At 55.3% G+C, this 19,790-nt stretch overlaps 6 protein-coding genes across 6 annotated transcripts; 4 read left to right on the top strand and 2 right to left on the bottom strand.

Annotated features, from left to right (window-relative positions):
* Window positions 1–383: 383 nt before the first annotated feature.
* PG986_005198 (ankyrin-2) lies at window positions 384–836 on the top strand (the record flags this gene model as incomplete). Its single annotated transcript, XM_066841420.1, has 1 exon — window positions 384–836. The coding sequence occupies one exon, from the start codon at window positions 384–386 to the stop codon at window positions 834–836; it is 453 nt and encodes a 150-aa protein (XP_066701282.1).
* Window positions 837–1,628: 792 nt separating this feature from the next.
* PG986_005197 (Itaconate transport protein) lies at window positions 1,629–3,543 on the bottom strand (the record flags this gene model as incomplete). Its single annotated transcript, XM_066841419.1, has 4 exons — window positions 1,629–2,233; window positions 2,296–2,745; window positions 2,818–3,103; window positions 3,217–3,543. Coding segments are annotated over 4 exons (1,668 nt in total), but the record flags the coding sequence as incomplete, so codon positions are not given.
* A 2,706-nt stretch (window positions 3,544–6,249) lies between these two features.
* On the bottom strand, window positions 6,250–8,044 carry PG986_005196 (uncharacterized protein; the record flags this gene model as incomplete). The annotated part of the gene is made up of 7 exons (XM_066841418.1): window positions 6,250–6,661; window positions 6,761–6,856; window positions 6,904–7,295; window positions 7,394–7,473; window positions 7,534–7,570; window positions 7,628–7,647; window positions 7,708–8,044. 7 exons carry the CDS (start codon window positions 8,042–8,044, stop codon window positions 6,250–6,252), a joined length of 1,374 nt encoding a protein of 457 aa, XP_066701280.1.
* Window positions 8,045–9,728: 1,684 nt separating this feature from the next.
* Window positions 9,729–10,709, top strand: PG986_005195 (uncharacterized protein; the record flags this gene model as incomplete). Its single annotated transcript, XM_066841417.1, has 1 exon — window positions 9,729–10,709. One exon carries the CDS (start codon window positions 9,729–9,731, stop codon window positions 10,707–10,709), a length of 981 nt encoding a protein of 326 aa, XP_066701279.1.
* Window positions 10,710–11,691: 982 nt separating this feature from the next.
* Window positions 11,692–12,504, top strand: PG986_005194 (uncharacterized protein; the record flags this gene model as incomplete). The annotated part of the gene is made up of 2 exons (XM_066841416.1): window positions 11,692–11,707; window positions 11,756–12,504. 2 exons carry the CDS (start codon window positions 11,692–11,694, stop codon window positions 12,502–12,504), a joined length of 765 nt encoding a protein of 254 aa, XP_066701278.1.
* A 1,858-nt stretch (window positions 12,505–14,362) lies between these two features.
* PG986_005193 (peptide synthetase) lies at window positions 14,363–19,726 on the top strand (the record flags this gene model as incomplete). Its single annotated transcript, XM_066841415.1, has 1 exon — window positions 14,363–19,726. One exon carries the CDS (start codon window positions 14,363–14,365, stop codon window positions 19,724–19,726), a length of 5,364 nt encoding a protein of 1,787 aa, XP_066701277.1.
* Between the last annotated feature and the right edge of the window lie 64 nt (window positions 19,727–19,790).

Genomic DNA, 19,790 nt, shown 5'->3' with positions numbered 1-19,790 from the left:
TGCGCGATCTCATGCTGCTCATTTGTAATCCTGTGGCCATGATTTGGTATATAAGTATCTCTACGACCCCTATCTTGGCAGCTGTCCTTTTCCCGAACCATCGTCATCAACGCACACCACGAAAAACCTCTATCCACCATGGCCATCTCCAAACTGACCTCCCTTTTACTGCCCAACCTTCTTCCGGGTTTCTTCACTGCATCCGCCTCGCCCCTCTCCTTCACCCCATCGCCGCATCCGCCAAGCACTGACCATGCCCTAACCGCCCCCTCCTCCTATCCCAACCGCACCCTAGCCGGCGTGACCGTGATCGACACCCCCTCGTCCGCGCCGCCGAGGAACGGGCCCGCGCGCACGCCAGCGACGTCGTCTACAACCACGTGATGCGGGGCTGGCTGTTCGGGGTCCTGCTGTGGAACCACCATCTGGCGCAGCAGCAGATCCAGATCCAGATCCAGGCGAGCAACGGCCACCATAATGCCAGCACCACCACCACCACCCCGAACGTCGATCTTGCAACGGAAAGCTTCGACCTCGAAGTCCACGCCGTCGCTGCGCTCCTGCACGACCTCGGCTGGGACCGGACCCCGAACTCCCCCTACGTCAGCCCCGACCGCCGCTTCGAAGTCGACAGCGCCATCGCGTCGCGCGCCTTCTTGTCGGAGCATCATCAGCATAACCACACCCACAGCGCCTGGGACCACCGCCGCACGCAGCTGGTCTGGGACGCCATCGCGCTGCACACGACGGCCAGCATCTCGCAGCACAAGGAGGCCGAGGTGCGCGTGGTCGGGCAGGGCATCATGATGGACTTCTACGGGCCGCAGCTCGGGTGACGGCGGCCGAGTACGCCGCCGTGGTGGCCCGGTTCCCGCAGACGGGGTTCGGGTCGGGGGTCAACGAGACGTTTGTCTGGCTTTGCGGGAGCAAGGCGGAGACTACTTATGGTGAGTTAATGCACACACACACACACACACACACACTAACACTAACACTAACACGCTCTTTATTTTTCATCCCCCTCGAGGCTCCAGGAAAATAAGAAGCTAACACTACGTGCCCCTATTATCTAGACACGTTCATGCAGCCTTTTGGGGAGCACTTTGTCGCCAACTACTCTGCAGAGGGTTACCGCGCGTTCGACGCCATCATGGCCTTGCCCAACTGAGGAAATATGAAAAGGGGGTTTTCTTTGGACTCTAACTCGTAAAAGACGAACTTGAAAGATTGTTCGTACATGAAGTCTGACATTTCAACAATATCGTTCATGGTGTTTACTGCAGGGCACAAAGGGGTCTGTGAGATGGAATATAAGAAAAAGAAATATTAAGAGGTGCCAAGGCGAAGAGCCCCTAGCTGCGTTCAATGTCTTTCTCCTGAGTAGGAATGAGTCTTCCGTCAAGTTTCATCAATTGGTTTTCAAGAAAGTAAGAGGGCCGATCAGGCGATTTATTATTATAATTATTTACTCGTTAATCCTTTATAGTCGTCGTTTCGCCCCGTCAAGAAGCACCGTTCCATTTAGGCCCATTTCCCATTTTGTATATCCTATATCCTATAAAATGCCCAGCATATTTTGATTTCTGTTTTGGTATCCTATTATTAAAATCTTTATTCTTTTTTTTTCCTTATACAGTATCCTCCTCTTGCCTCGCCCTCTGCCTCTCAACGCGGGCCATTCGCCAGCCGGGGCCGTATATCCAGTTCACCACGGCGAACGGCGTCGCCACCACCAGGACGAAGATCGCGAGGCTCACGTAGGTGACGACGGGGCCGAAGCCCGACACCATCATCTCGACCACGGCGACACCCAGGGCGCCCAGGCTGCACCGGACCAGGTTGTTGATGGCGGTGCTGCCGGCGCCCTGGCCGGGGCAGAGGTCCGAGACGAGCGACTGGTTGGCGGCGAAGACGGCGTTGCTGGTCGCGGCCACGAGGAACTGCATGATGAGCGGGATGACGATGCGCCAGTCGAGGGGAGTGTTTGGGTCTGGGTCGGCGTCCGTCAGGAGCGAGAGACCGTAGCCGGCCGTCGACAGGACAAACAGACCCGCGATCCAGGGCAAGTGGCGGAGGCGCGTGCGCTCGATGGGGAAGTCGACGGGCATCTTCTTGGCCGGCAGCTTCTGGTCCTCGGGGATGCCGTGGGCGACGTTGTAGGCCACCTCGGCAGTGCGGAAGTCCTTGGTCATGAGGTAGCCGACGATGCTGGATCCGACGATGGTTCCGACGCCTGCGATGTCGTATGTTAGATTAAATGAAAACTGGAGCTGGGGAAGAGGGGATGTTGCTCACCATTTGGCAGGAAGGCCAGGCCAATTTCCAGTTCGTCGAGGCCGAAATGACCCTTGAAGATGCTCGTCGTGCTCGACGTAACCATGCTCCATACGGCGTAGATCATGCCTCCGAAAATCAAGTGCAACAACACATCCGGCTGGCCCAAGAGCTTCAAGGGAGCGAGGAAGGATTGTAAAGACACCTTCTTTCGAACTAGCGAATCGTCCTCCTGGTCGTGGACGCCGGCGGGCGCCTTCACGATGCGCTCAAAGAAGGGCTGATAGATACCCCGGAGTCGGACCGATCCGTCGCCGGCAATGGTGCGCAGAGTCTCGGGCAGCAGGAACAGAATCATCACGAACACGGCACCAGACAAGATCACGAGGAAGACGAAGATCGATCGAAACCCCAGCTTCTCAGCCAGGATACCGCCCAGAACGGGGCCAACAGCGATACTGAAGTTACGAACTGTGGGGGAGGGATGTGTGTTAGTTCATCCCATCGCAATCTCTTTTTTTAGGTAGTCAAGGAACCACTTACTGGCTTGGTAGAAACTAATGTAGGCGCCCTTCTCGGAAGGGTGCGCAATATCCTGGATGACGCCATTGCCGATACTAACAGTCGACGCGCTTCCGGCAGACTGGAGACCACGGAAGAGGAGCACGACCGCAAAGTTGGGGGAGAAACTCAGGGCGATGTTGGCGGACACGTAGACGATGAACGAGGCGATGTAGATGGGCCGGCGTCCAATGGTATCCGAGAGGGAGCCCCAGAACAGGGGGAAATGCCTTGCACGACCAGGTACGACGTGATGGTGAGAGAGACGCTAGAAAGTGAGACGTGGAGGTCCTACATCATTTCACATGAGTGTTAGTTGGCCCGCCGAGCTGAATACGAAGGTGGTGATGTAATGGCCTGAGTGGCTCTGGGGTCACTTACGTCTGCGATAGTCTTGGTCGCCGGGAAGTAGATGTTGGACGACAGGCCCGAGAACAGACCAGCAACACCGATGATGCCAATGAGCAGACGCTTGTAGCTCACGGGAAACACGTGGAACGGCTTTTCCGGCTTCTCGGGCATCTCAGGCTTTTCCGGGTCGGCGAGCGAGGAAACCTCGGACCGTTGTTGTTGTTCTTCGGTCACCGTCGCCATATCCTTGTCCTTGTCCTCGTCTCCGTGGTAGCTGGCATGCCGAGACGGGCTGGGCGGCGACTCGATGACTTCTGGGCGACTGTGGTAGGCGGGGTTGTCGATGCTGAGCGGCCGGGCTGCAGCGGACGATAGGGAGAGTCTAACCATGGTCGCTGATGAGATGAACCCAAGGGGTGCACGACTATGCAAACTTCTTACTGGCAGACGGAGAGAGATCTTATGCTCTAGTGTCGTCGACTTGCCGTGTAAGTTAGTTGGGAGGGGAGGGGGATAGTCCAGCCAAAGGAGTGTGTTTGAGTTGGTCCGGCCAAGAAAGAGTCAATCTCAGAGGATGCTCTGTATTTAAGCACAAATATCCCTTTGACAACACCATATTGACAGGCAATTTTTGTTTTGCTATAATATCGAGAGCCTATAATCCGATACAGGCGAACCTGGTTTGCCAAGAGCGACGATCCGCTAGGAGATTTGGTTTATCAAAGCGAGCCGGCATTGACGATCAGCTTGGCCAAGAGGAGTGGGTTCCCTTTTGATGATCAGTCAGTCATGTGTATCGAATGGGCGAAGGAGAGGGGAATGGATAGGTCTGTTCTGGTCTGGAAGGGTGAAAAGGTACGGTGCCTGGCCCGCACAGTAACCCCTGCCGGCTGAGATTACCATGATGAAGCCTCCTTTCCCCCACGCAGCTTGGCGTCTAAAGGGGGTCGCATATTTGCCAAGCGTCTACGGCTGGTAGATCCTCCCAGGTAATGTGCTGGAGAAGGTTAGGGACTGGTACAGTGCAATTAAGTGGGAGTCTTGACCTTCCCTTGATCAGGGCTCACCCCCACCGAAGTCTTTGGTTTCTCGAACGGTGCAGTGCAGTGCAGTGCAGTTGCAGTGCGTGCAGGGGCCGTCCGAAAAAAGGAAGCAGCAATACTGTATGTCGATGTGTGCCTGCATGTACCATAGTATGTTATGTGGTGGTATTGGTGCTGTTTTGTGTGCGGATCCGGCTTTCTTTTCCGGCCGTTACAGATAAAACCAGATGCGTGGAAAGCAGAGCTGTACAGACGGAGTAGGTGACGCTGCCGATCTACCTTATTGTCGGCGACGAATGAGATAATCTCGTGGGGACGGCGAGGTCGCGTTGCCTCGTGGGCTAAGGGCTAAGGCAGTTCCGGTAGCGGCTAGCGAGCGATCTGCACTCCACCGGAGCCAAAGGAGCCACAGGCACCACAGGCACCACGCGAACCACACGAACCACAGCCCTCCCAACCGCGTCAGCCCATACTTGTACCAGTAGCTCGAGTGTCGGGTTAAATGGTTCCCAATCCAATTTCGGCCAGATTTCGGGCCTACGAATTGAACGAGTGAAGTCAGAGTCGGCGACGGCGCACACAAACGAGGAGAAAAAGAAGGGGAGTCGTGATGGGGGAGGAGGCTTGGCTTGTCTTGGCTTCCACCAGTCTTGTGTGTGCGTCGTCGCTGCTGCCCAACGCCAAGCGTGCGGCTGTCCGTTTAAGCTCCGGGTTACGTGAAACAAGCGCTGCCCGTCGCCCGGCCGAGGGTTCTGCCGAGGGCGCCTGGCTTATTGAAGCGTAGTTCTTCGTCGGGTCTCTTGGGGCTTACAGTAAGGTTGAAGTAGGTTGCATGTGATTGATGTTCACCACGGGACGAGATAAACTAGATAGACTTCTGTCAATCGTTGGAAGACCGTTCTCCCCTGTCGGCCTGTCAGCGTCGAGGCCAATGATGCGCATCGGCAAACTTCGTTCGCTCGAGGCCTATCGCAGCCGTTCTTGGGGCGTGTGGCACAACCAATAGCACTGCTTCACGGCACTTTAAAAAGCCTTATTGGGATCTGCCGTTTCGCATAGCAGGGTTGCAGCGAAACATGCCTACTGTACTGACAGAGAGGTCCCTGAACAGAGGTCCCTGAACAGAGGTCCCTGAACAGAGGTCCCTGACGTCTCTTAGGGGGCAAGAAAAAGACCCGAACTAGGCCAACACTTGGGCCAAATTAAACAACAGCTGTTGATAGGAGCTGAGAGTGTGTGTCGTTGGGCCATTCACAGCGATTGATTGATCCCAATGCTTCAGCTCAGCCCTGTGACAAGTCGAGTGACGGATGAGCAAGCAGGTGGGACAAAATCCCCAGAGGCAGTGAGGCACGCGACCAACTGCTCCAACAGCCCGAAGAAAAGCACCGTCTTGCCCATAATAATTTTTTCTTCTTTTCCAATTGGGAGGATCGCGGCTGGGGAGCTGACGTTTTTTCTATGTGTGTTCAGTTTCACGTCGAAACGAACCCCCCAAGCCCCCCACTGATAAACCTCCCCTGGCTAGTTTGGGCCAGGGGTGGCATGGCCCGCGAGCCCCGGAACCCGTCAGGCCCCCACAGGGATCTTCGCGCCGCAATGCTTGGGCGAAGTTGCTTAATCTTGATCCTCCACCGGCATTGGGACGCCTTCGCCCATAATGACGCGGCACTTCCCAGCAGGTGGGAGGCGGTGGGGACACGGGAAGAGAAGCTCTAGAACGTCCGGTTGTCGGCTGGCCAAAAGGGTTCTACTTTTTACCTTATCATGTCATCCTGATCTACGTTCTCCACTATGTACCTACTTACACGTCCCCTTCGCTTGGCTTCAGGGTTTAAATATAGAATTGCCCAAGCCGCCTCTCTCCTTCCACGCCATCTCCATCGATGAGGCCTGTTTCAACTCCTTCGCCTTCCGCCTTCCAACTTCCTTCAATGGACGACTCGAAACGCATCCCGTCGACTTCGGGGCATACAAACTATGCAAAAGTCGAGGAATGCATGACGTCGAGGAGAAGCCGTCATCCGAATTTCTCGTAGTTCTTGCTGCTACGCACGGCTTGGCTGGGCTTCAGGGTCTTCTTCAATTGGGCGTGGTAGCTGAAGTCAGCCGTAGTCAGGTCGTTGAAAGTGGACAAGACAACGCCAGGCTCGGATCCCTGAGCACGGGAGCGATTGAAGTTGCGAATGAACTTACGCATTCCGGGGAGCCCCGGGCTCGTGGCGTGTTGTGGCAACTCCGGCGCTGTTGCTGCCGCCGCGCGACTGCCCTCGGGGTACAGGCTCGAGGTACTCTCGCCCGAGGCCAAATGCTCGCGTGAGCGGCGAACCCAGGAGCTCAGGGTCCGGCTGAGGTCGGTGACGCGGCTCACGAACAAGGCGAGGACGACTGGCAAAGATAGGGACACGAGACCCATGCTGAGTTCGATGTAACTGTCGTTCGTCAAATCAGTCTGGAATGTTCTCTTCGGGCTTCTGACATGCCGCCAGTGCCGCAAAATGGAGGGCTGAAGATGAATGTGACAAGCTTACCATGTGGCGTAGATTGCTATTCCCGAAGTCCAAGAGAAGTCTTCGATGTCCAGATAGTACTGCATGACAAGATTGGCCAACCCAGCGGCGATCGCCCTGCCAATGAATCAGTCGGTAATTCGTAACATGGAAGAGGTACTCACATCAAGCCTGTCAAGAAGATAAAGCTGATTCCTATCTTTCGCTTTCTGGGAAGTCCGAGGTCCTTTACCTGACTCAATGGGATGAACATGATGTAGAAGTCCGTAAAAACACCGAAGTAGCACCCGGCCAAGAGTAGCCGTGGCGAGTTATAAAGGCACCGTTCCTGGAAGGTTTCATCCAAGAACCCGCCGTGTTCGCCAGGCCACGGTACACATGTCACCATATCAGTGATGAGATAGGCAATTGCAAAAGCAATCACGACGGCTAATCCGGCCCATATCATGATTCTGACCCGGCGCACGGTACCGAAGAGACGGAGATACAAGAACAAGAACGCCACCTTGATCAAAGTGTTGCAGACGCGATGAAGAACCATGTCTGCGATAGAGAGCTACTCAACAGAAGTAATCAGTACCTAGTAGCCAAACAGCAGACAAGGAACATTGCTAACCCAACCCCAACAGCACTGACAAAAGTGACAGTACATACCTTCATATAGAATATGAACTTGCGTAGCGAAACATCCCACATATGAATCCCAAGCAAACTGTTGCCTGGCATATCACAGACTACATAACCGTCAGCAATGTTTGTTCCAAGGCTATGGGATAGCAGTTTCTTCGACTGACGCTTCAATACTACACCAGCATATGCGAGTGTGGCTAGCTAAAAGGAGGGACATAATTAACGTCATGGACAAGTCCTCGAGTCAGACATTCTTACCGTTGATGCGATACAAAACCCTGAGACGACTAGTAAGTACAGGGTATGGTCTTGCAGCACGTTACGATAGTGAAACTTACAATCGTCTAACCCGAATGAATTGGTCACTCGGAGTCGAACATACGTTCGAGATCCGGTCAGCAGAACCGTCAGTGCAGACATGACGGCAATGACGGTCACCAGCTGGTAGGATATGGACTCTGGATCGACGAGGTTGGACTCCTGTCCGGGCGGCGGCTCCCGTGCCGGAGTAGTGTCGAGGTAGTCATCCATGGCGCCAGGTGAGGGAAATCTTGTCTTGCTGTCCCAGCGTCTCAAGCAAGCATGTGTGCGAACCTTGGAGGAAGAACGAGCAGACGATGGTCGCTCAGAATCCCGCAGAGAATGGGTTAGAGGGCCCATTTGTGGGAAGTGCATGATATTTGAAATATCTCCTCACTGGCCTGGTCTAGACTCAGCAAGAGCGCGATTGGCGCATCTTGTTTGCTTGATGGCTTTATCGCCATTTTACGTGGAACCTCCCAGGCGCTTCTTCATTTGGTTGCCAGCAGAGAGCGGTGACACGGCGTCAAGCAAGGGTGCGTGTTTGCGCAGCCATATCGAAGCAAGCCACGCCGAGAAAGGGAAAGTCGTGAGATGGTCAGTTTTCCAGGGATCCCGACATTCCCTATACGAGAATCAGCCGCAAACCCGGCCAGAAGTCTTGGCAAATGTCCCCAAACCGATACGGCCAATAGAGCCAGCAATCACAGGCCCCATCACCCAAGATCAAAAGCGCATTGGACGCCATTGCAGCTGCGTACTGCGTTTCACAGATCGAAGCTTCCCTGCTTCGTGACCTGAAGTAGGTATATTTAGGGACCTTGAAAATAGTTGTGCGTTACCCGGAGGTCATGCCAACGCCAGCATATAAATTCATGGAGAGTAGCTGGTAGCATCATCCACGACTATGTAGCTCTTCTCATTGAATCTCCTGGAAAAGGCTGGGTATTCGTGTCATCTTAAGAGCCCTTGACCCAGTAAGCGAAAGTAGTTACCAGACCACAGTGCCGCGAGGGGGCCCGTCCCATCGACTGCGCACGCCCGATCTCTTCAGCTGCACAAACATTGGGTGCATTATCCGGCGCCCTTAGACCGCAGCAAAGCCAACCAATCGACTCGGGCTTCCCTGCAGCTAAGCAGCCAGGGGAGCATCCCTGCTGTCAGGGGCTGTTCTGTGAACCTCAGCCCACTATGTGGCATCTGGCCATGAGAGAACGGCCCGGCAACGGATCTTCCCGCCTAGGATCCATCCAACGGCCATATCAATTCTTAAACCTTGGAATGCTATCCAGGTGTGTTCTATCAGTTTCTGGTAAGCTGAAAGTAATCTGGGCCGAAAACCCCTGCTTGATTACTCCCGGCCCGAGCAGAGGGCCCAGGTTCATCATCCCCAGGTGAACTCTTTTGATGCAGGTATACTCCCTGCATGAGTGACATTCTACACTGTTGGTTTCTTTGGCCATTTATAAGCGTGAACATTGCTTTTATACGGGCCGCGGCTTTCCTTTGTTATTCCTCTTTATCCATCGCATTGGGTCAGGGGTGTAGCTACACAGCTTTAACCTAGAAGTGGTATTAGCTGAGACTGGGTGGCTCCCACAATGGCAATAGTGTGCTACTTCCCACAGAACAATGGCATGGTTTTCGATTTATTCTTTCGAAGGGTACAGATATACCAACTTTTATATAGTATATATATAGTGTAAAGACCAAGAAGCTACAAGCAAGGACCAGCCATGATCGATCGAAGTGGAATCCAAATTCACAGCAGGCAACAGGCACCATGGCTCCAACAACCCGCAGTGCAACAACGGCATCACCAGATGTGCGTCCGCTACTGCCTGGACTACTGCCTAAGGACCCAGTATGTAGGCGCCCGCGAATGCCGAAATCTCCAGTGATAGTGTCGCCTTCGGCGGCACAAGAAGGTGAGGGAGGGGGAAAAGAAGACGGAGCGGATACTAGACCCTGCGCTATCTGTCGGTCAGGAAAAAGAAAGGGTTGTGAAACATGCGACACTGACACGATAGAAGAAGAAGCCCTTGTAGCGTCGGACGCGATGTCGGAGTACCTGTGCATATTGTGCGGCGAGCATCCCGACGTGGGGCAAAACCAAACTTGCGAAGCTTGCCGGGTCGCGGCGCAGGATCGACGTCAGCAGCAGGCGCTGAACAGACAGAGAGTGGACAAGGAGTGGACCCAAAGGTACGGCAAGGGCGGACCGGGGGCCGGCGGAAGAGAACCGGCCCGGTGCGTCTTGTGCCGCGCCACGCCCGCCATGGAGGGGGAGCCCCGGTGCTACAACTGCACCATGATCGGCCGCGCGCACGCCGCGAAGGAGCTCCGCCGGAACGAGCATCGGCGGGCTAAAACGCAGGCCGAGCTCGCGTGCAGGCGGCGCCTGGAGCTGATGGAGCAGGGACGGTGCCGTCGCTGTGCGAGCGAGTGGCCCGTGGACGGGCAGAGGGAATGCGCGAAGTGCGGCGAGGCCGGCGAGGCGAAAAGGGTGAAGGCGGCAGAGCGAAAACGCGAGCTTGGGGCCATCCGATACGAGGCTATCAAGTCGCAGGGGCTGTGTGCCCAGTGTAAGAAGGCGCCCGCGAGGAGCGGGAGGACGCAGTGTGAAGAGTGCGCGGAAAAGGGGCGCAAACGCAAAGTGGGCCCCGAAGCGTGGGAACGCAAGCTGCGGGCCCAACAGCAGCGGCGGGACGAGATCAAGAGAAAGGGGATGTGCACCCTTTGCAGAAGAAGACCGCCCAGGGTCGAGATGACCTATTGCGAGCCTTGTGCTTTGAAGAGGAGGAGAAAGAGTCGAGGCCTCAAGCCTTCGTCTCGTGAAGACGATGCGGTGCGACATGCAGACGAGCTAATGCAGGTTGTACAAGATATCGATGGTGGTGACCTTTATGCACCAGGGGAAGCGGTACAGGACAGCCTTCCTGTGCCAGCAGTAGAGGTACAGGAAAGCAGCGATCAAGGTCTTTTGGAGACGGTCTCTCAGGTGGATGATCGTATGGCTATCGATTTCCTTTTGTGCTGATCTTGCTAGGCTCAATAGGAGACATCTAGGGCTGCTGGGCTGTGGTGATTCTATATTAAAAGGTAAGATATTAGACTTGGAGCATTTGGTACAGTCGATGTTATGTAAAGAGTCAGTAATCAAGGTAAGAGCCAAAGTACGATACTTGAGAAACAGTCTGTACGCTATCTAGTCAGATTTGGCGGGCATTTTGGGACCCTGGTAGATTAAATGAAGAAAGTCTTAAATATGATATAATCATGAGTTACCGTCAATATTTCTTATTTTTCTGTGTTGTATGTGTTTATAACCGGCTGTGTTCCCCAGCTTATTGGGTGATCTTACTAACCGTGCCTACTCCTTCCCTTTCCATGTCAGTTCTCGGTCGTATACCACATCCATATCTTCTTGTCACATATATTACTGCCGAACAAGGCGGTTGAAAGAGATGTGACAGGGGAATATAGGGATCAAATGCCAAGACGTATGGCGTTGGAAGTGTAGCATCCCGGACAGAAATCTCATAAACCCAAAAGAGCCTGGTAAGACCTTGGTATTCTGCTCACACAAAACACAGAGGTACATGAGACGGCTCATTCCCTATTCAACTGTACGTACGTACATTTGGTACATTACTGGAATCCTCTCTGAGAAACTCCTACTTTTTTTGCTGGGACAAAGGATTATTCGCTTGGACTGTATGGCCTCGTGATAGTACTTTTCAAGCGATGACAAAGGACGGAACGCCACTCCTCGCTCCTGGTACTGAAGGACTTGTCCGTTTCCCCTTTGTCCACCGATTAAGTACAGTATTTCCCTTAGACGGCTTCACAATACAATGACTACCAAAAGAATTATGAACAATACCATTGCTCAAAACTTTAGAAATATTGCTCTTTGTTTTCCAGCGTGACAAATAGTATATAGTTATAAAGAGCACTGAGAAGTTGTGGGAAGGGACTTTCAGGCATACCAGAATAATCACAATTAGGGTCACGTCACAATGGCTCCAGGCAAAGGTAAGTCGGCCCGAGGTCAGCTCGAAGTCTCATTGCCTGACAAGACAGGTAGGAAATGCTTCACATGCCTGGAGACTCCCATTGAAGAGGGCAAACGGAAGTGCGATGGTTGCAAATTCGATACGATGAAGCGCCTGGCATCAAGAATTAAGGAAGGCTCGACAATGAAAACGAGGGAGGACCAGGACTCCATCGGCGAGCGCTGCGGTGAGAGGTCAACGGCGGGACCGCACACCCGGTCGTGCGTGGCCCATGAGGCTGCCCGGCAGAACGAAACGACGGATGCCAAGGTGGTTCGGAAGAGGCAACAGAACGCCCGCCGATACTCCAGCCTGAAATTGCGAGGGCTTTGCACAGCGTGCGGGATCGAGCCGGCGGGCGAAGGAGGATTAATCTGCAAGGACTGCAGAGCTAAGAAAACCAGTTATACGCAAAAGCGGCGGGGACAGGCACGGGATAATTTGGTCTGTGTTCGCTGCATCAGCCGCCTGAGGAAAGCAGGGTGTGTTCATTGTGAGACCTGCTTAGAGGTGCTAAAAGGCTTTAACCGGAAGTGTCGCAATAAGGGGAAGCATAAGGCGGATGCGCAAAAGCCGGAGCAGCAGCCGGTGCTGGACGATGAACAGGAAAATGATGATGATGAAGAAGAAGAAGAAGAAGCAAAACCGGATCTTGTACGGGAGAGTGTCGAGCAAGATCTCATGGAAACGGACCCGGGCGACAACGAGCTGGTGGTGGATGATATCGTAACAATCCATGGATTTGATCGCATGGCGATTGATTACATCATGAACTAGCAGGCTCAAGGCAGATGGTCCCATGGTCACTCTCCTTTGTTCAGCACCCCGAGAATGATATATCAGACAGATCGAGATCTAGTATCTAAGAACCAGTGTATGTGGCAAATCAGTGGAACAATGTCATTATTAGACACAGTAAGAAAGACATGGTTATCCCATTAATTACTCAATGAGTGAAGTATATGAATACAGAGGGAAGCAATGGGTAATGCATGGGCGAAATGACCTCGGCATTGTTAAAATCACCTCACAATGGACATCAACAAGCTCATACTGGCTCCAACCTCACCTCAAGCCCTCACGAGTCAGACAAGAGGGACGCCGGGCCTTATCTGTGTGTGCTGCAGAGAGCGTCCAGATGCCGGGCGCTTCCAGCTTTGCCCTCCTTGCCTGGATGTCAAGCAGGTACAGGCTAGTCGCAAGGCAGAATGGCGTAGGGAATTGAGAGCTCTTCGGGAATCTCGGGGCATGTGCACAGAGTGTGGAGCCAAGTTGGCGACAGACGACACGACACGGTGCTGTAAAGGCTGCAGGGTCAAGTACGGAGAACAGAAAAGAAATAGAATGGCCAGATACCGCGATGCTTCGCGCTGCACTCAATGCGCAGCGGTCTTGCCTGGGGGCAGAAAGACTCTTCGATGCACGGATTGTACAGGTAGGGGTAAACTTCAACGGCAACGTCAAGTGGACAAGGCTAGGAAAGAGGGCAGCTGTATTCGTTGCCGTGTACAGCTGGCAATGGCTGGGAAGGAATCGTGCGAATCATGTATCGGCTATCTCAGAAATTATAACGAGAAGAGAAGGAACAAGCTTGCGCGAAGCCCAGTGGTGGACGCCGTGCAGGAGAGCGGGGGCGAGCGGTCTCGGCCAACAGGACTGATCGCATGGCGATTGATTACCTTGTGGAATAGTAGTCCTGAGCCGGATGGCCCCATGTTCACCTGCCGGGTGTAGGTATTAGGATAAGTCGCTAGAAATTCACCGGAGTCTAAGTCGGTAAGTTGAGTAGAATCGTTGAGAAATTGATCATCCAAGGGTTTGGGCACCTCAGGGGTCGAAGTTCGTATCCTCTTTTTATCTTATCAGATCCGACAGGGATTCCATCAAGGACGGTCCACCCAGCTCCGATCCAGTGCCGAAAGGTCGCACCGTACCAGTCCTCCAGTAGCCTGGTACATAGTTGTGCATGCGTAGTACGCCGACCGCCATGACTGGTTGATTGGTGTGACAATTCCATGTCCACACAGCATGCCAAGGCCTGTTTCCCCCCGAAGCTCTCATGCCCCTCCAGCCTCCAGGCCCCTCAGACTCCTCCTCCCAGGCCTAAGCAGGCCTAGCGCGGCATCCGAATCAGGGCTTGGCCGTGCCAAATTTTTATCAGATCCTTCTTTTAAGTTATCTGATCCGCCGATGGTGGGGGCATCTTACCACTCTCCCACTCTACGGCTTCCCATGTGGTGCCTTTTACGACATTAGCGACGCCGAGGTCCAATCGACTCTCGTCTTGCGAAATAGCGCATCCAGCCGATGGGGTCGCGCTCGTCGTCAGGGGCCTGTATCGGCCGTTTTGCAATGTCACCCATCACTGTTCCATTGCCCGGTAAAGCGGGGAGGAGAGAGGGCCTGCAAGCGACGCCCAAGAAGGGCTTCTGTCGTCGTGTCGGCGCTGGAGGGGTCGTCGCAAAACTTTTGGCGGTGCCTCCAACCTACTGTATATGCACGAGTGTTACTTCAACTCACCTTTTCCCACTATATTCCTGCGTCCTTCCTGCATATTATTGGCTGTGCCGCATATCGTTCCTAGTTGTTTGCTATATTTGAGATCGTTCCTGGCCGGCGACACGTGATACCCCAAATGCACACAGCAACCGATACCTTAGGGGCCGAGGTGCCTTCTAATGCGGACAACAAATCTAATCAGCAGAAAGAAGTCACCATGCCCGATGGCAGTGACACGACCAGCGTGGAAGATCTTACTAAGATATGGCAATGGAACACACCCGTGCCACCCGCGCTACAGACTTGCATGCAGGATATCATAGCCGACCAGGCACAGCGAGATCCCGAACGAGCTGCCGTCAACTCCTGGGATGGCGACTTGACCTACGGAGAGGTTGATCAGCTGTCAACCCGCCTGGCCCGATACCTGGTTTCTATTGGTGTGGGTTCGGGGGTAAATGTCCCTCTGTGCTTCGAGAAGTCGCGATGGACAGTAATTGGGGTCTTGGCCATCATGAAGGCAGGCGGCACGTTCGCCCTGACCGATCCCAGCCAGCCCGAGGGTAGACTGCGCCAGATCGTCGAGCAGACGGGTGCAGCACATATTATCACCTCGGCGTCTCAAAAGCACCTCGGGGAGCGCATCGCGCCCCAGGCCAAACATGTAGTGGTCTCTGCCGATGAGATCGGTTCCTACGATCCGGAGACAACGACACTACCAGTGGTAGTTCCAGCCACAAATCTATACATCCAGTTTACGTCGGGATCTACGGGAAAGCCAAAGGGAGTCCTGGTCACGCACGGGAACTACACAAGCGGCGCGGTTCCGCGAGCTGAGTTGGTGGGCTACCAACCACACTCTCGCGTTCTAGACTTCGCATCATATGCGTTCGACGTCTGCATCGACTGCATGCTCTGCACGTTGGCCAACGGAGGCTGCCTCTGCATCCCCTCCGAGGCGGACCGCGTCAACGACCTGAGCGGGGCCATCCGCAAGATGCAGGTCAACATGGCGCACATGACCCCCTCGGTCGCCCGAGTCCTCGACTCCGACATCATCCCCTCGCTCGAAGTCTTGGGACTCGGCGGCGAGGCCATCTCCAATGGCGACGGTGCCCGGTGGAGTAAGAGCACGACGGTGGTCAATGCGTACGGACCCTCGGAGTGCACGGTGGGCTGTACCATCAACAACCAGGTTGGCCGCGATGGGAAGGAGCAGGTGACTATCGGAAAGGGGGTGGGCGGAAGCACTTGGATCGTTGATCCGGAAGACCACGATCGGCTTGTGCCTGTTGGTGCTGTAGGGGAGCTGTTGATCGAGGGGCCCATCGTGGGCCCTGGGTACCTCGGTGATATGGAGAAAACCTCAGCCGTCTTCATCAATAACCCGAGGTTTCTAACTAATGGATGCGAAGGGGGCCTCCCAGGTCGCAGCGGTCGTTTGTACAAGACGGGTGATTTGGTCAAGTATGATGTAGATGCGTCGATCATCTTCGTTGGCCGAGGCGATCAGCAAGTCAAACTCCGCGGACAGAGAATCGAATTGGCAGAGATTGAACATCATATGCGCGATCAGCTGCCAGCGGGCACGCGTGTCGCCGCCGAGGTCATCAAACCGGGAGGTGCGACCGGGGAGCCGACATTGGTGGCTTTCATCTCCGACAAGGCCGGCCTGGTCCCCGCGGCGGAAGAGCTTATGGGCTCATTCAACTTGGATGTGCAAAAGTGCCTGGCAGGAATGAACAGTCTCCTCGCCGAGTACTTGCCAATCTACATGGTGCCAGCCGCTTACTTGCCGCTACAGACCATGCCCCTTCTAGTTTCGGCCAAGACAGATCGCAAGCGGCTTCGCGAGTTGGGATCATCCATGAGCAGAAGAGACATCTCGGCTTTTGCTGCGGCGGTGGTTCCAAGAAGGGCTCCCAGCACGGATATGGAGAAGCAATTGGCGCGCCTATGGGGCGAGGTCCTAGGCCCCGACATAGATATCGGTGCCGCCGACAACTTCTTCAGTCTGGGTGGCGACTCGCTGCGGGCTATGAAGCTGGTGGCTTCGGCGCGGAAAGAACGTGTTTCCCTTTCAGTTGCCGACATCTTTGGAAAGCCTGTGTTGGCGGATATGGCCGCAGCGGCGAAGGTGTGCGACACAGAAGAGAACTTGACCGTCCCGCCGTTCTCTCTGCTCCCTAATGCGTGGGCGCCCGATGTCGCGAGGACTGAGACTTCCGAGGTGTGCGGTATCAGCCCCGAGGACGTGCAAGATATATATCCTTGCTCTCCCCTCCAAGAAGGTCTGATGGCCTTGTCAGCCAAGGTTAGCGAGGCCTATGTGGCCCAGCGCGTCGTCGAGATGCAAGATCTGGAGTCAGCGCAGCGCCTTGCAAATGCATTTGAGACCGCCGCGGCCGATTCTGCCATTTTGCGAACGCGGATCGTACAAGTTGCGGGCCAAGGTCTCATGCAAGTCGTGGTGCGGGGGGAGTTCTCATGCCCGGTAAAGAGCGGATGCACCCTAAGCGACTACCTAGCTGCGGATAGGAACGACCCTATACAGCTGGGCAGACCTCTGGTTAGATATGCGATTGTCGCCAACGAAAAGGAGACGAACAAGACGTATTTCGCACTTACCATGCATCATGCGCTGTACGACGGCTGGGCCATGCCGCTGATCGTCGAACGCGTCAACAAGGCCTACCAGGGTGAAGCTGTCGAGCGACCGGCAAACTTCAATAACTTCATCAGGTTTCTATTCGATAACAGCCGCCAAGAATCGGAGGACTACTGGAAACAGCGCCTTGATGGTGCGGGCGACGAGCAATTCCCACCCTTGCCCTATCAGGGGTACCAGCAAAAGGCCGATTCGCTGCTCGAACATTACGTCGGAGTAGAAAGCCGACTAAACGGTACTACCATTGCCACAGCAATTCGCGGCGCCTGGGCTCTCTTGGTGGCATCGTACACCGCGTCCAACGACGTGGTCTTCGGCGAGACCCTCACCGGTCGAAACGCCCCGGTCGCCGGTGTTGAGCAAATCGAGGGCCCCATGATTGCGACAATCCCCGTCCGCGTGGCGATCGACCGCGAGATGACAGTATCCGAGTACCTGCAGCAGATCCACCAGGACTCGGTCCAGGGAATCCCGCACGAGCATTTCGGGCTGCAGCACATCCGCCGCCTCAGCCCCGACGCCAGGGAGGCGTGCGAGCTGCGGACGGGACTGGTCCTGCATCCCAGCGCCGATCCCGACGAAATCAATGCAGCGCAGTCGAACAGGGAAGTAGAACCGGCCAATGCTTTCGTCCCCGCGAGCGACGAGGAGGCGGCCCACGAAGCTCTTAAGTTTAACACGTATGCGCTCATGCTCGTCTGCTCGCTCGACCCCAAAGGCTTCCTCATCATGGCCAGTTTCGATTCGCACACGGTGCAGAGCGAACAGATGCAGAAGATGTTGGCGCAGCTCGGTCGTCTGGTACAACAGTTCTGCGAGGCTCCTGGCAAGCGTATAGCCGAGGCGCGAGTCAATGATGATGGGGAACTCGACGAGCTTCGGCGATTGAGCCAAGCGAGTGTCGAAAGCCTCAGGCAACTTCCGCCATTCTCGGATATACAGGCATCCGAAGTATGGCTTGCTGACCCCAGGAGCCCCGACAGCCTGGTGCCTCTAGGGGCAACAGGCGAGCTTATAGTCGGTTCCGCGGAAACCACCCTGCCTTTCGACACCATTGACGTCCCATCTTGGATCTCAACCAATGGAGGCCAGAAGTACTACCGCACTCAGAGGCTAGCCAAGTTCAATCCAGATGGCTCACTTCGGTTGGTCGAGCGTACTGCGGCCACGGCGAATCAGATACAGGCTTCTTCTGCTGTGCGCACGACCAAGGTCTCGGCGTCATCGGCGAAGCAACGGAAGCTAATCAAGGCATGGAGTCGCATCCTCGGGGTTTCGGAGGAAGAGATCGGCCTCGAAGACAGCTTCTTCTTGTTGGGAGGCGATTCCATTGGCGCGATGAAGCTTGTCGCCGAAGCGAGGGCGGAAGGCTTTGACTTGACGGTTGCCAACGTCTTCAAGTACCGCACTCTGTATGACATGGCTGGCGCGATGAAAGAGAACAAGAGAACCGATGTCAAAATGAGTCAAGAGCAACCAATCAAACCCTTGTCGCTCTTGAAGAAGGAACATCCTACCAAGTTCGTCACCGAATCGATCCAACCTCTCCTCGCAAACCCAGAGTGGGTGATCAAAGATGTATATCCCACCAGGCCCCTCCAGCATGTGGCCGTCAATGGCACGGTCAAATTGCCGCGATACTCGGCCCGCTACGAGCTCTTGCACATGGAGGGCGGGATCGACAAGAACCGCCTGATGGAAAGTTGCCAAGAACTCATCAAGCGTAACGAGATTCTTCGGACAGTATTCGTCGAGGCCGAGGGCCAATGTCTCGGCGTAGTCCTCGAGTCCATGCTGTCCGAGATCGAGCACTATGACGTCGATGATGCGACCGACATGGCCTCGTTCACGAAGGACCTGTGCGACGGCGACATCCAAAACGAGATGCCGCACGGCTCCGCCTTTGTCAAATTTATGATCGTGCAGCAGCAGAGCTCGACCTGCCTCATCTTCCGCATCTCGCACTCCCAATACGACGAGATCTGCCTGGTCAGCCTCCTGCGCCAGCTCAACGCGATCTACGACGGCCGCACCACGAACGATACCGTGCCCTTCTCCGCATTCGTATACCACACCGTCGAGAAGGCGATCCCGGATAGCGTCCCCTACTGGAAAGACCTCCTCCAGGGCTCCAAGGGCCTCTCCGTCTTGCGCCCCGACATCCCGCTGACCGGCGCCGGCATTCCCGACGCCGTGACGCGCACCGTCAGCATCGCGGCGCGCCAGCGCGACATCACAGTCGCGACGCTGCCGACGGCGGCCTGGGCGCTGTGCCTGGCCCGCCGCTTGGGAACCCGCGACGTCGTCTTCGGCGAGGTCGTCAGCGGTCGCCACGTCGACCTACCGGGTGGCGGCGGCGCCGACGCCGTCATGGGGCCTACCTGGCAGTACGTCCCCATGCGCGTGCAATTCAACTCTGCGTCGTCCTGGACGGGCCTCGACCTCCTCCGCTACGTCCAGCACCAGCACATCGCCGGCGCCTCGCACGAAGGCATGGGTCTCCGCGAGATCGTGCCGCTCTGCACCGACTGGCCCACCGACTCCACCTCTGGCAAAGTCGACGAGTACTGGTTCGACTCGGTCGTGCACCAGGACGTCTACCACGTCGAGACCATGTCTATGGGCGGCGTGCCGTGCCGGCTCGAGACGGTGTACCCGCACTACGAGCCGCTGCGCGAGTGGAAGATCCAGGCCTTCGTCCAGGGCGACGAGCTCATGTTCGAGGTCGTCACGTTCAAGGAGTGGATCGGGGTCGCGGAGGAGCTGCTGGACGAGCTGGAGGGGATTATGGATGTGCTGGTGACGAGGCCGCACGAGGCGATTTTCCCATAAAACGTTTCTTATTTTCCTTTCTCGTCGTAGTTGTGGTGTGTAAGATATAGTTCGATGGTCCTTT

The sequence above is a fragment of the Apiospora aurea genome (assembly GCF_038362705.1).
Source record: "Apiospora aurea strain CBS 24483 chromosome Unknown utg000004l_segment0_segment0, whole genome shotgun sequence".
Classification (NCBI taxonomy): domain Eukaryota; kingdom Fungi; phylum Ascomycota; class Sordariomycetes; order Amphisphaeriales; family Apiosporaceae; genus Apiospora; species Apiospora aurea.
Note: the sequence above shows the minus strand (reverse complement) of the source record. Positions and strands in the feature narration are given on the sequence as shown.